Genomic DNA, 14,917 nt, shown 5'->3' with positions numbered 1-14,917 from the left:
GATTTTCAAGGAGAGGGATGTAACTGAGGACTGCTCAGGCATCCTGCATACTTTGAAGAGAGACCTAGGGCAGAGTCTGAGCTTCCTGGAAGGTTCTGTCCAGTCCAGGCCTGGCCATACCCCATCCAGGTGAGCCTAATGGGTTGCTTTCAGTCAGGGCAGCCTAGCCTCCCCGGCCATTCTGGGTAATGCAGACCCCACCGGCCCCTGGAGTCAAATGGCTCAGGACCCCCATGGGACTAAGACAGCCCCCTGCTCAGTATGGCGATGCCTCTCCTCCTGCAGGGATGATGGGGCAGGTCTGTCAGGCAGGCAGTGTCGCCGAGTACAGTCTGCAGGCTGTGCCCTGCATGAGGGGGCCTGACAGGTGGCCGAGCGGGCACTGAATCCATTCCATCCTCTGCTCACCACACTCTCCTGCCTGGTTCGGGGCTGCAACAGCTCAGAGGAAGTGGAGCCTTTTTCTAATTCACTCAAAGGTGTTACCTGTTCCCAAGCTGTGTGCCTTTGGGCTGCAACAGGCTGAGAGGGGTGGGTGCCTTTGCTAATTGCTCGAGGCTCCACTTGGGCTGGCAGTGGCCCTGCGCTCAGGCATGTACATGGTGTGAGCGATTTTTCTGTGTTGTGCTACCTCAGCTTGTCTACTTGCCTGGGCATCGGCCGTTAGGATGGCCCACTGGAGCGAGGGTGTGACATGGCAGGGAGCATGAGTTTACTGAGTCCTGAGTTCTGTGCTGGGCCCGTTACCTTCAGTGTCTCGCCAGTGGGCCAGGGCACAGCTGTCCCATGGGACGAGTGAACCAACAGGGCTAAGCGGCCTCTGAACCCCTACCGGTTACCCTTCCATCAGAGCTCCAAAAGGAATGACCATGGAGGCGAGAGGGGAGGAAGGTCAGTGAGAGGAGCGGACGAGGTTTGACCCTCTGCCTGTCGTCCTGGACAGGCTGCAGCAGCTGGAGGCTCAGGGCCAGCCCTTGGCAGCCTTGGACTCCCCGGACTCCCAGGAGGTGGCCAGTGCTCTGAGGCTCCTGGGCCAGCAAGGCCGGGAGCTGAAGGCCACCTGGGAGCAGAGACAGCAGCGGCTGCAGGAGGGGCTGGAGCTGCAGAGGTTCAGCCGAGAAGTGAATGGTTTCACTGCCACCTGTGCCAACCGCGAGGCCTTCCTGCAGCTGGACAGCCTTGGGGTATGGAGCCAGCGATGTGCAGCTGGGTGCTTCTTCCTGTCTCTGGAGGGAGCTTAGAAGCCAGGCTGGGTGGGAGGTCTCTGGGCCAGCAGTGGGTGAGATGGTGCAGACCCCCATCCTCCCAGGCATGACCCCAGGTCTCTGCACCCCTAGGAGGACGTGGGGGACGCGCAGAGCCTGCTGCAGCAGCACCAGGAGTTTGGGCGGCTCCTGGGCACCCTTGGCCCTCAGGCAGAGGCTCTGCGGGCATGTGGCGAGAAGCTGGCTCAGAGCCAACACCCTGCTGCACACAGGTGAGGCTGGGCTTGTGTGGGCAGCACCTGCCCCCCTTTCTTTCTCAGCCTGCACAGCCTGTTGCCCTGAGGTTGGGAGAGTGCATGGGGAGTGGCAGGACGGGGGTGCACCCTGGGCATCGATGGGCCCAACCTTCAGGGTAGGCCTCGGGCAGAGTGGACCCCTCCTTACCCCCTGCTCCCCTCCACTTGCCCTCCAGGGTCAGAGGGCAGCTGCAGAGCGTCCAGGCACAGTGGACCAGGGTCCAGGAGAGGAGTGAGCAGAGGAAGAGACAACTGCTGGCTTCCCTCCAGCTCCAGGTGAAGGGACGGGCCAGGTGCATGAGGCCTTCCTGAGAGGAATGCCTAAGAGTCCACTGCTGCGCGAACAACTGTGCACTACGCAGAGCACTTTACAGTTTACAGAACACTTTCCCACACATTACATCACTGACCCTCACAGCACCTCCTGTGAGACAGGTATTGTGGCTCTGATTTTTCCAGATGAGGGAAACTGAGGCTGAGGCCACACTGCTCAGAGGCAGGGCTGGGCCCAAAGTCTTGAATAACCCACTTGCCCTCCCTCATCCAGGTACTCTCCTTCCCTGTCGTTTCTGGCCACACTCTTGGCTCTCGCGTGGGCCATGGGCACCAGCTATAGACCCTGACTCTGTCAGATATTTATTCAGCCCCACAGGGCCTCAGAGCTGGGCCAGTGCACAGGCCTCCCGGAGCTTCAGCCTGTTTGGAGAGTTGGTCAGACGTGACCTGATGTGACCAGAGTAGGGGGACTGACCGGGTGTTCCCCCTCTCTGGGCGCAGGGCACCGTGGGCCCAGGCCCTGGCTCCCCAGGCCTCCTCCTACTGTTCCCCTGCCAATGTTGGTTTCCCTGTCTCCACTTGGGAGCAGTGACCCCAACCCCACCTGTCTTACACCCCAGGACTGGCTCTGGGTCCAGACCTTCCCCACGGGGGTCTTTGAGACCCCTCTCCCTTAGAGGTCCTTGCACCAGCCCTCACTCCTGGTCTGTGAGACCCACTCTCTCCCGTTTCCTGGGCAGGAATGGAAGCAGGACGTGGCGGAGCTGATGCTGTGGATGGAGGAGAAGTGGCTGTTGGTGGCAGATAAGCTCTCCCCAGGGCCCAGCAACATCCTGCGGAAACTCAAGTGGCACGAAGCAGCTGAGCGAGAGCTGCTGGCCACCCGTGGGCACGTGCAGGGCCTGCAGCAGGTGGGGGTGCTGGGCAGCGGGTGCAGGGCCTACTCGTCCTCAAATTCCCAGCCCAGCTGCATGGCATGTTTTCATGGGACACACTCACTGAAGGAAGACTTAACCTAGGTTACCATGAAATGAGGATCTTCCAGCTTCCTCCTCCACCACCCGCCCTCCTTCACTCAGCTGGGCACCCATCCCCTCACCTCTGGGGCCAGCTCCAGAGCCTGCTGCCACCACCTGAACATCCCTCTTCCCCAGCAGCAGCCTGATGCCCGCTCCCTCTGTCCTACTCACTGGTGTCAGAGGGAGGCCCTCCTGCCTCTGGCCACAGATTTGGGGCCACGTGAATCACTTGAGCCCTTACAGCCTGTGGAATGCAGCTTGTAGGCGGCCACCTGCCACCTCTGCCACCTGGGTCCAGCCTGCTGTGGCTGCTCAGGGTACCAGCAGTTCAACAAGCTCCCTGGCGTTTGTCTCCACTGCAGGTTGGGAGAGAGCTGTTGGGCAGCAGGCTCCATGCCCAGGAGGACGTGCAGACCAGGCTTCAGGGCCTGAGGAGCAAGTGGGAAGAGTTGAACCTCAAGATGGCAGAGCGTGGGGACCAGCTCCGGCAGGCTGGGCAGCAGGACCAGCTCTGGGGGCTGCTGCAGGTCGGCCAATGAGAGGGGCAGGGCACAGGAGGGAGACTGAGGCTGGGCTGGGCTGGGAACAGGCAGGACGGGAAGGGGAGGGAGGAGTCTGGGTGTTCTGCTGACTTGGGAGCAGTACGGGGAGACCTGCAGCCTTTGGAGGCCTCTGAGCCTAGCTTTACCCACCAATAGGCCAATACAGGATCATCTCCTGTGTGCCCGGTATATGAGCAGCACAATTTGAATCCCCCAGGGACGAAGAAGGGGATGGAATATTCGTGGGGCTCTAGGGGAAGGTTCGGGCACCGCTGGTGGGGTGTGGGCAATGGTGGGGACAGAGGTCCCCAATAAGGCTTTGGTGAATCTGGTGTGCTACCAGCGCTGCAGCCTTAGAGCCCAAGAAGGGCCGCTCACTAGCCCATACGTGGAGAGCCTAATGCAGCGCCCTGCAACCCTCCCCAGGATGCCAAGGAGAAGATGGAGCAGCTAGAGGGGGCCCTGCAGAGCGCAGAAACAGGGCAGGACCTGTGCTCAAGCCAGAGGCTGCTGAAACAGCACCACCAGCTGGAGGATGAGAGCCAGGCACTGGCCGGGAAGATGGCTGCCCTTGTCTCCCAGGCCCACTGTGTGATCAGTTCCCAAACCATCGTGGAGGAGATCCAAAAGTACCTCCAGAGGTGCTCACCTGCTTGTTCCATGTTTACCCCACTGTGTGTCACCCCCTAATGTGAACATAAGGGCAGTTTCACCCAGTGAGCCCAGCAGAGTGGCACCTCCAGGACCCGAGGTTGTCAAAACTTCTGCCCTTATGAGTAGAGTCCTCCCTGGGGTAGGAGGGCCCGAGGCCCCCAACTAGGCATCCTAAGCAACCCACAATCTGAAGTCAGGCGGGTCATGTGGGCGGGAGGTTGGGCCTGCGCCCTCTGCAGCTGCCTCCCCCTCATCAGGTGAAGCTTTCCCTCATCCCCTTCTTTGTTCCTCGTGGGTCCCTGACTGGCCTATCAACCTACAAAGACAGAAACCAGTTTAAGAGGCAAAGCGTTTATTTGGGATCAAAGGATAACACTTCGGGGAGCACAGATTCGGGTAGAAACCCAAATAGTCTCCCAATTACAGGAGAGGGGCTCAGGGATTTATGGAAAAAGGGAGGATGAGGTGAGTTGTATTAAAGAAGAGTTCATTGGTGCTAGATGAGGTAAGGCTGGGTTTTTACTTCATAGATTGGCTTGATATTCGGTCATCAGGCAAAAGGCTAGACTTGTGCGTCATTGATTGGTTGAGATTCAGTCATCAGCAAAGTCCAGTTTCATCAGTCCTTACAGACAGGATATTCTTGTCCTTACTGACTTCTTGGAATGTTGGTGGTTTGGTCCAGTTTGGAAGATAAAGAAAACAAGACATGCAAGGCAATTGCTCAGAAGTGGCAGCTCTGGCTCTATTTCAATATGGCGCCACTCATGTCATCTTTCACAGGGCCAAGGAAAAGACTGAGAGTTTGACCTCACCTATTCTGCCTCTACCCAGGTTTGAGTCCCTGCAGGGACATCTGGCCACGCGGCGACTGCAGCTGCGGGCCTCGGTTGAGCTGTACCAGTTCTACCACCTGAGCAACATGGAGCTCACGTGGGTGACTGAGCACATGCCCAGTGCCAGCTCCACCAGCTCCACCAAATGCTTGGATGGTACCCAGAGCCTTCACCACAAGCACGAGGTAATGGCCCCCTTTTTCTCTCAGGATCCCTGATTTCCCATTCAGACCTTAGAATTCCTCTTCTGCTACTCAGGCTGTCCTGATTTCCAAATCTCTGCCCCAGTTATTCTCTGCCTGTGAGTTTTGCCACTATTGGGGCCCAGAGCTGCATCCATGGCTCTGTTCCAGTGGCTAGGGGAATCTCGGAGGCAGCAGCCTCTCATGCTGTTCTGTGGCAGGAGCTCCGGGCAGAGGTGAAAGCCCACCACGGTCAGATGCAACAGCTGCTGGGTTCCGGACGGAGCCTAGCAGCCTCAGGGCACCCCCAAACCCAGCACATCATGGAGCAGTGCCAGAAGCTAGAAGGCCGCTGGGCAGAGCTGGAGCAGGCATGTGAGGCATGGGCCCAGTGCCTGCAGCGGGCTGTCGCTCTCCAGCAGGTAGGATGCAGAGAGCACAGGGTCAGGGGAAGTGGCAAAAGCCAGGCATGCTCTGTGAGTGAGGTCTGCGGGACCTGGGACTCTCAGGGAGGGGGGTCAGTGATGAGAGCTCCAGGCCAGGAGCTGGCTGGTCCCCATATGGGCACAGAAGCCTCTTTGTGCTAGCTGCTGGAGAACCTAGCATGATGTCCCCGTGGGGTGATGGAGGGTCGCATCTGAGATCATTGAGGTGAGTTGGCACCATTCTTGGCAGTATTTTCTGGATGCATCAGAGCTGGAGGACTGGGTGGAGGAGAAGTGGCTGCTGGTGAGCAGTCAGGACTATGGCAGAGACGAGGCAGCCACTCTCAGGCTCATTAAGAAGCATGAGGTACCATGTCCCGAGAATCCCCTACTCGGTCTGAACTTGGGCAGTGATGGGCCATGAGGAAAAGGTCTGTTACATACCCAAAGGGGATATCCTACTGCTTGGTGGCACAAAGCCCTACTCTTTCTTCCTGAAGACACAGCCAGCCCCTTCCCCACCACCCAGCCAATCCTGCAGGGCCTCTTCTCATCCCCAGCGCTCCCCTTCTTCGAGACAACCCCTTGGAAGAAGGCATCCACCTTCTTTAGTATCTGTAGTAGTCTACACCCCTGTGGCCTCGGGATTTCTCTGCCTTCCCTCCTTGCTTCCGCTCCTCCCCTGGCACTTTCTCCTCTCTTGGGGTCACCTATTCTAGCTCCCTCCATATCTGCCACAGGGTTCTTCCTCCCATGCTTAAAATATCATCCTTTGAGTTAACCAAATGCCCTTCCTGAAACCTCCCTCCCTGCCATGAGCATCCCCTGATTAAAGGGAGGGAGGCATGGAATACTCTCCTCCTTCCTGGAATCGGACTCAGGACCACACCAGCTCCAAAGCCTGGACCGCAGCAATCCTGGTTCCTGTTGTCACTGAGATGTCCTCTTGTCTGGGCATGTTTCCTGCGTAGCCCTGGTGGTCAGTGTTCCAGGGCCCTGTGACTGAGGACTTCAGTCAGCCATTCCTATGGAGTGTGCCTGTAACCGTGGCCTCATGGAGTTTCAGTGTCCCAGGCATCCTGGGAAACTTGCTTAACTCTGTCCGTCTCTTATACTTTGATGTTGGGGTCCAGTACAGTACCTCCTGTGCCCTCCCTTCCTTAGCCCAGATTACCCAGCATTCACCCTTCCCTGCTAAATAGTGATCCCTCTGAGGACACAGACCATGTCTTCACTTTTAGGGAACAGTAAGAACTCCATCACTATTGGGTTGGTGGATGATGGATGTGTGGGTGAACGGATGGGTTGGCAGGTGGATGATGGATGGGTGGATCAATGGGTGACTAGATGGGTAGATGGATGGGTGAATGGATAGGTGGGGGATGAGTGGAAGGGGGTAGATGGATGGGTGTGGGATCAATGGGTGAATGGATGGGTGGATGGGTGGAGGGACAAGTGGGTGGATGGATGAATGGATAGATGAATGAGTCACCCAGTCAGAGCCTGGCATGGATCCCTGTGTGCTGGCAGGCTCTGCAGCAGGAACTGGTTCTTTATTGGAGCTCCATGGAGAAGCTTGACCAAAGGGCCCAAACCCTCATTGGCCCTGAGGCCCCTGAGCAGCTGCGTGTGGTACAGAGGAGGCTCTGGGAGCAGCTGCGGGCGCTGCAGGAGTTGGCAGCCACACGGTGAGGGGCATTGTACCCCCTCTGGGTACAGGGGGCCTAGCCATGGTTTACTGTTCCCATACCATGACCCTGAGTTGGAAGAAACCCACGACCCCAGACCCATAGAGATGTGTCAGATGAGGCCTTGCTGTGTGTTGCTCACCTCTTTCCATAAATTCCTCACTGAGGACCCTCTGGGCAGGAACTCAGAACCCCAACTCCCAGTTTTCCATCTCTTCCCACGTCCACACCCTCACCTGCCCTCCACTGGCCTTCCTGAGTTTTCTTCTCCCTGAATCCAGAGCCGCAGGCTTGGGCAGAGACCATGAATAACCTCCTTCAGGTCATCCCCTTTGGCTGAGCCAGCCATCCCCAGGGGGCTGGGCAGCTAACTTGTGGGGAACCACGGGCTATCCCACAGGGATCAGGAACTGGAGGGGACCCTGAAGCTGCATAAGTTCATGAGGGAGGCCGAGGAGCTGCAGAGCTGGCTGGCTAGCCAGAAGCAGGTGGCCAGAGGAGAGAGCCTCGGAGAGGACCACGAGCAGGTCCTGGTGAGGAGGGGGCTGGGGCAAGGAGAAAGCCCTGAGGCAGAGCCCTGGGGCGAGGGGGCCTGGCCAGGCAGGGCTGTGTGGAGAAGGGGGCCGTGGGAGCCATGAGCCCTGGCTGAGGACAGGCCATCTGAGTAGAGCGGGCAGGCACTGCGGCCGCCCAACCCCACGGTGCCCAAATGGTCACTGAGGTGCCTCACTTCCCAAGCTGCTCGCTGCCTCACCAGCTGGGGCCCACCCTGTCACCTACTCCCCTCTTCTTCTCAGCACCTCTGCACCAAGTTTGCAAAGTTTCAGCGCCAAGTGGAGCTGGGCGGCCAGCAGGTGGCAGCCTGCCAGCAGTTGGCGGAGTACCTGCTGGAGCGTGGGCACAGCGCTGCCCCCCAGGCCCAACAGAGGCAGCAGGATCTGCAGTGAGTGCCCAGCAGGCCAGACCAGGGGCATGGGTTTGGGGCAACGTGCTGGGCAGGCAGGTCCTGGAGTGTTAGGAGAGGGCAGCATGCTCCGAGGGCCTCAGTGGCTCTGCCTGCCCTGAGGAATCTGGAGAAGGGCTGGTTCCAGAGATTCTAAGCCTGCCACAGGTGGCCGAGGCCTGTGAAGGCAGGCGAGGCTGGCTGTGCAGGTCAGAGAGCCCTGCCCAGACCCCCAGGGGCACTTTTCCAAACCACAGGCTCCCAGGCCTTGGAGGAGGAGCTGTGGGAGGACTCCCTAGCTGCCCACCCAGCTGGTTTGAATCCCCTCTAGCCTGTGAGCTCTGAGGCACGGTCATGACTTGTCCATAACCCCTAGCATGGAGCCTGCCCCGGCAGAAGCCTTAGGAGCTCAGGGAGAGTGGGCTGAGTAAATGAGGCACAGAGAGAAGAGGGGCCTCTGCCTTCGAACGTTTATAATCTGATTGACATATTGATACAGGGACACACCAGATGTGAGGATTATCACAAAGCACAGGAATCAGTTCAGTGCTGAGCATGATAGCAGCGCTGAACTGGATTCATAGTAAAGCTGGAGAGCCAGGCTCCAGGGAGGAAGGTTTGCAGCAGGACCGAGCTTTGGATGCAGCCCTGAGAGGAGAGAGCTGACCAGACCTAGTGAGGGGGTGGAACGAGGTTGTGGGGTCAGTGACTGATCTACTGCTGGTCTCCCGCTCACCTGGGAACAGGGCTGCCTGGTCGGAGCTGTGGGAGCTGACCCAGGCCCAAGGCCGCCTGCTCCAAGACACCGAGGTCACCCTCAGAGTTCACAGAGATCTGTGGGAAGCCCTCACCCAGGTCCAGGTGTGAGCCTGGGGGGAGGAAGGGGATTCTTTCTAGAAGTGGATCCACCCCAGACTCAGTGCCCCACCCTCCGTTCCTGATCCTCTTGGCAATCTCCTCTCCTCAGGAGAAAGCCACAAGCCTCCCCAGTGATGTGGCCCAGGACCTACGTGGGCTGGAGGCCCAGCTGAGGAGACACGAGAGGCTGGAGCATGAACTCGTGGGCACTGAGCAGCAGGTGAGCCCAGGTCTGGCTGCATCAGGCCCCCTCAGGCCTGCCCATCTACTCCTCTAGATTTTCCATACTCCCTTGGGCCTCCAGTTGGGCCCAATGTGTCTGGGAGGAATGGCCCAAGGAGGGGTCTGGGGGAGGGGCAGGCCCTTCAGCACCTAGGAGGACATGACCCTTCCCTCCCTATGCCCTACCCTGACCCCAGCTGCAGGAGCTGCTGGAGACTGGAAGCACGGTGCAGAAGCTGGGTCCGGGGCCTCAGGCCCGTGCAGTGCAGCAGAGGCAGCAGGCTTTGGTGCAGGCCTGGGAGGCCCTGAAGCTACACATGGAGCAGCGCAGGACCCAGCTGGAGCAGGCACGCCTCCTGGCTCGCTTCCACATGGCGGTGAGGGCTCCTTCCCCTTGGGAGGTGCACGCATGCGTGTGTTTGTTATACCGTGCATGTGCATGCACTAATGAGAACCTCCAGCTCCAGAGGGAAAACAAGTGTGGACACGAGCTGGAAGAGCATGGGCATGTCCGCGTGTCAGGCTGGCTAGTCAGAGGGCTGAGCACGTGGCACATAGCAGGGACACCTGAGGTTTGGGTCAATGCCAGCCAGGGTGAATAACAGGGCAGTCAGGAGACAGGGGTCCCAGCCGGAACTGAGGAGTGAAAACAGCCCAAAAAAGCCTATAACTGAAGACTCAAATGTTCTAGACAGTGACCTCTGGGTCAACCAGCATCTATTTAACATCTATATTTAGCTGTCTGCTAGGAGCTGTGGGTGGAGAGGAGGATGGTATAGAAGCTATGTAAGATGGAATCGCTGCCCTCATAGAGCCTATCTAGCTGGTGAGATGAGCCTAAGACCCCGGAGAGTCAGATTGGGAGAGTGGGCCCTGGCCACGGGGTGTCCCAGGAGTCCCCATGTCCTGGGGCCTGGTAGACCAGGAGGCCCAAACTATGACACTGAAAAAAGGCTTGAGTTTAGAGACCCACCTCTGCCACTTTCTAGTGTGTGAGCTTGAGCAAGGCCCCTATCCCTAGGTTGTTACTTCCTGGTTGTGAGTGCCTAGAGTTTACAAAACTCTTTCACACACATTGTGCCATTTACCCTTCACCTAAGCAATGAGATATTTCGACAAGGATCTAAGGCCCCTCCAGCTCTAACACCCTGTTTGTACACAAATCAACAGAAGACAGTTTGTAAGTATTAAGTTGGAAATCCAGAGGACAAGGCGAGCAATGAGATGTCAAGGAGCCAGGGAAGGCTTCATGGGGCAAAGAAGGCCTTGGCCCTTGAAGAACAGGTGAGCTTGGAAGAGATGGAAGGAAGGAGAAGGAACTTCTAGACAGGAGAGGCCTCAAAAGCAAAGGGTGGAGATCAGTCTTGGTGAGGGTGACAAGGAGGCTGGTCTGGCACGTGTGGAAGTTTAGTGGACCTGGGAAGATTGGGTTGGATGACAATGGAGGAACCAGGTGACGAAACACCCTGTGAGCCTCACCTGAGGCTCTGACCTGGGACAGCTCGGGCTGCTTCAATGTGTGAGCAGATCCAGGCCAGCTGTAGTTGTGTCTCGAAGCCTGGTTCTTTGCTGCCCAGCCCAGCCTAGTCCTCACCCAGCTCTCTCCCTCTGTCTCCCTGGGATCCAGGTGCAGGACTATGCCTCCTGGGCAGCTGGTGTGTGGCAGGAGCTTCAGGCGGAGGAGACTTCCCAGGAGCCCAGCAGTGACCTGCTAAAGCTCAGTGCCCACCAACAGCTTCGGGAAGAGCTCGAGGCCCAGGAGGAGCTGCACCAGCGGGCCACCCAGCTGGGCCAGCAGGCGCTCCTGGCTGCAGAGACACCCATCAAGGAGGTGGGCCCCCTTTTCTGGTGCTCCCCAGCCTACCCTGACCTAGGCTGAGCCTGATCACCTCACACCCTGCACCACCATGCCACACCGGCCTCTCCTTGGAGACTTCCCTCAGGATCTGCTTCCATCTTGTCCACACGGCTCTCCCCAGTGCAGGCTCCCCCCATGCCCATCCCCAGGTCCAGGAAGGGCTGCAAGCCCTGCAGGATGAGCGGGAGCAGGTGTTCCAGGCCTGGGAACGGAAGCAGGAGAGGCTACAGGCCATGCACCGGGAGCAACTCTTCCTCAGAAAGTGTGGCCACCTAGACCAGATCCTCACGGCCCAGGAGGCAGGTTCCCCTCACCCTACAACACATGTCCTCGCACTCCCTCTTCTCCCTGTCTCCCCTCTCCCCACTCGCTTCCTTGCTTCCTGGGGCCGTGGCTTCTTCTGTGATGTGGGGCACACAGGCGGTGCACTGCCTCAGCATAGACGGCTGCAAAGGGGGTGGGAGTGCTGGCTGTCTGGACAGTCTTTGATGGCCTCTAACTTTTCCACGGGCTGATCCAGGTTTCCCTGAAAACCAGTGCCCTGGGGAGCTCAGTGGAAGAGGTGGAACAGTTGATCCGCAAGCATGAGACCTTCCAGAAGGTGCTGACTGCCCAGGATGAGAAGGTAACGGGCTCAGGGAGTCCTGGGCATGGTCAGGGTTGGGGGCCGGTGGGCGGAGTCTGGGAATGTTGGAGAGTCCTACATGGGGGACACGGGTGCTTGGTGTGTACCACAGGTAATGCTGATGTACGGGGGCGGCCTGTGGGGCTAGGGGCTCCTGGTTTGGGCTGACTGAGCAGAGTTGGACGTGTGGCTCAAGAAGAGGCCCGGGATGGGGTGGGCCATGCTGCAGGGATGCAGTGGCCACTTGGCTCCAGATCATGTGGTCACTGGGGAGCTGAGAGGCTTGGTTCTGGCTTGCTGTGGGAATGGGCCAGCCCTAGATCACACAGGGCTGAGGGAAGGGCTTCCCTGCGGGCCAGCCCCTGCTCCAGGCTCCCGGTGAGGGAGAACAGTGGCTGTGCTCCCCACTCCCGCCCACAGGAGGCAGCCCTGCGTGAGCAGGTGAAGACACTCAGGGCCTCCCGGGCGCAGAACCTGCTCCAAACGGTGCTGGAGCATCGGGCTCAAGTGAAGGAGCTGGCGGAGAGCCGGGGGCACGCCCTGCGCACCTCCCTGCTGATGGCCGCCTTCACCAGGGCCGCGACCCAGGTCAGAGGGCTGCCCCCAGCCCAGGGCCGTCCACTTGGGCCACAATTTACAGGTGACATTCACCTTCACCGGCTCATTCAGGCCTCACCACGGCCCTGTGGTGAGGACACGGAAGTTTGGAGAGTTAAAAGGCTTTCCCAGAGGCCATACTGGAGCCCAGAACAATTGATTCAAAGACCCTGTGTGTGGAGACCCCACTGCTTCCTGAGCTCTTGCAGGGCCAGGGCAAAAAGAGGTGGCGGAGGGAGCAGAGCAGCCCAGGGCCCAGGAGCAGGCAAGACTCACTCCCAGATTAGGTTCCACCCAAGGGCTCTGCCAGCCCCTTCCTGTGTCTGGGGGGCTAGCTGGGCCTGGGACATGCCTTCCTGGGCTGAGATCCTGGGAATCATTGGATCTCATTTACCTGGTGCTGCCCAACCCTGCCCCTGGGCCAGCAGTCAGCTACCCTTGCACAGGCGTGTGGGACATCTCTGTGAACGGAGGCAGTGTCAGCATCGTCGGATTCATGTCCCCACCTCCAACCTCCAGGCTGAGGACTGGATCCAGGAGCGGGTCCAGCAGCTGAAAGAGCCAATCTCTCCTGGGGACATGAAAGATAAGTTGAAGCACCTGCAGAAACACCGGGCCTTCGAAGCTGAGGTCCACGCCCATAAGGAGGTCATAACCTCTGTCACCAAGGTAACAGCCAGGCCCTCAGCCCCAGCCTTTCCCAAAGTGTGGACTCCAGGATGGGCAAGGGTAAAGGCCTTCGGCAGAGGAAGCCTGTGATGGCAGAAAAGCAAGAGGAAGGGAGACAGGCGAGATCTCCCTGTCCCCTCTCTCCCCAGGAGGGTGAGGCTCTCCTGGCGCAGAGCCACCCCCAGGTGGAAGAGGTCTCACAGAGACTCCGGGCGCTGCGGGAGCACTGGGAGAAGCTGGGGCAGGCGGTGACTCTCCGAGGCCAGGACCTGGAGGACAAGCGGAACTTCCTGGAGTTCCTGCAGAGAGTGGACCTTGCAGAGGCCTGGATCCAGGAGATGGTGAGACCCAGCTGGGCAGGGGCAGAGCTGGGGGTGGGGCTGCGGGGCTGAGAGATGGACGTGGAAGCTCCCAGAGGCACCACCTGCCCCGACACTGCCCCAGCAGCAGGGTGCCAGGGGGCTGGGTGCCCCCGGGGCTAGTGCTCAGAGTGCTGCCTTCCCAACCCTTGGCCTCCACAGGAGGTGATGGTGAACGTCGGGGACCTGGGCCAGGACCTTGAGCACTGCCTGCAGCTCCGCAGGCGCCTCCGCAGGTTCCGGGGAGTCTGGGCCGGGGTAAGGGGGCCTTGCAGGGAGAAGGGGTCCAGTGCATCCCCCCACTGGGAAATACAGCTCAGAGTAGTGACTGAGCATGGGCTCTGGAGCCAAATGTGGGCTCTCGTGTCAGCTCTGTGCTCACTACCCACACGTGCCTAGGCAGGCTCCCTCATCTCACCAAGTCTTAGTTTCTTCATCTTTAGAGTGGGGATAACGCCTGTCTCGTAGGTAAGAGAGCATCTGTGTGTGGTGGTGGTTACACTAGTCTATACATATGATAAACTGCATAGACTGTACCTCCCCCACACAGATGAGTGCATGTAGAAACTGATGAACTCTGAATAGTCTGTAATCTAGGTAGTAGTTATACCAATGTCACCTTCCTGGTTCTCATATTGTACTGTGTTACATAAGATGTTACCATCAGGGGACGCTGAGGAAGGGTACACGGGACTTCTCTGTACTACTTTTGCAATGTCCTGTGCATCTATAATTATTTCAGAATTAAAAAAAGAATGCACATACCCCCTGGATGTAGTGGGTAATCAATAAACTGCAGCTGTTCGTAACCCTCCTGCAGCACCTCCTCCCCACAACCCCCACACACACACCTCACCCAAACATCTACTTCCCTTATGTGGTATAGAGGAAAGAAATTGGACAAATGTGTTCACAGTCAGTTGTTAGAGACCAGACACGCTAACCTCAGCCCCCTGATTTAAGTGTGTATGAATTTTTAAATAGCCGCAGTGCTCCAATCTAAGATCTCCTTTGCGATTGGTGGAATTTCACAGCCACTGTGTAGTAGAGAGAGAGCCAGACAGACTTCAGGAGCTGGGCTCGAATCCTGGCTCTGCCACAAATTGGCCATGTTAGCCTCTGAGCTCCGCTCCTGCATCTTTACAAGGAAAGAAATGCCCTTCCCTGCCCTCCTCGAATGAGACTCTTCATAGGGTGGGGCTTTGGAAATTTAAACAAGCTCTACAATCCCAAGGTGCTTGTATCAAGGGCAGGAAGCCTGCAATCCCACCCCATCAGGGAGCCCCTCCCCGAGGACCAGTAAGCCCCACACTGTGTCTAAGCAGTGGCAGCCTCAGCCCAGTGACTCCCCGGGCTGGGGACCCCTCAACCCCAGGAGGCCCGAGCCCCCATTTCATTCCACCCCTCTCTTTGCTCTTCTTCTCCCAGAAGCTGCATTTTAACTTGAAAAGCTTCTGTTAATCAGTGCATGCCTGCCCTCCGCCTCCTGCTTGGGGCATTTTCTTGCCTTGGAGCCAACTCTGGGGCTGCAGGTCCTGAGTGTACCTTGCTCACTGCACCTGGCATGGGATGGGTTGTGGGCCTTCACCCCCCAGACATGCTGTTCCTCGAGCTCTCTTGGGCCCAGGCTGACCCTCCCAGTGCTGACTGCAGTGAAAGGAAG

General features: G+C 58.4%; 1 protein-coding gene across 1 annotated transcript in view; it reads left to right on the top strand.

The window, feature by feature from the left end:
• SPTBN5 (spectrin beta, non-erythrocytic 5) overlaps positions 1-14,917 on the top strand; it is a 49,811-nt gene that overhangs the window by 18,829 nt on the left and 16,065 nt on the right. The window contains 22 exon segments of the mRNA XM_058540537.1: positions 944-1,184; positions 1,338-1,477; positions 1,678-1,777; positions 2,518-2,688; positions 3,159-3,323; positions 3,765-3,979; positions 4,827-5,013; positions 5,232-5,432; positions 5,686-5,802; positions 6,966-7,123; positions 7,524-7,656; positions 7,921-8,066; positions 8,813-8,927; positions 9,034-9,144; positions 9,344-9,523; positions 10,774-10,977; positions 11,154-11,303; positions 11,525-11,629; positions 12,050-12,217; positions 12,746-12,895; positions 13,045-13,236; positions 13,417-13,512. Coding sequence (XP_058396520.1) covers positions 944-1,184; positions 1,338-1,477; positions 1,678-1,777; positions 2,518-2,688; positions 3,159-3,323; positions 3,765-3,979; positions 4,827-5,013; positions 5,232-5,432; positions 5,686-5,802; positions 6,966-7,123; positions 7,524-7,656; positions 7,921-8,066; positions 8,813-8,927; positions 9,034-9,144; positions 9,344-9,523; positions 10,774-10,977; positions 11,154-11,303; positions 11,525-11,629; positions 12,050-12,217; positions 12,746-12,895; positions 13,045-13,236; positions 13,417-13,512 — 3,445 coding nt within the window.

This window comes from Diceros bicornis, chromosome 5, assembly GCF_020826845.1.
Source record: "Diceros bicornis minor isolate mBicDic1 chromosome 5, mDicBic1.mat.cur, whole genome shotgun sequence".
NCBI classification, from domain to species: Eukaryota; Metazoa; Chordata; class Mammalia; order Perissodactyla; family Rhinocerotidae; genus Diceros; species Diceros bicornis.
This window is presented reverse-complemented; position numbering and strand designations above follow the sequence as displayed.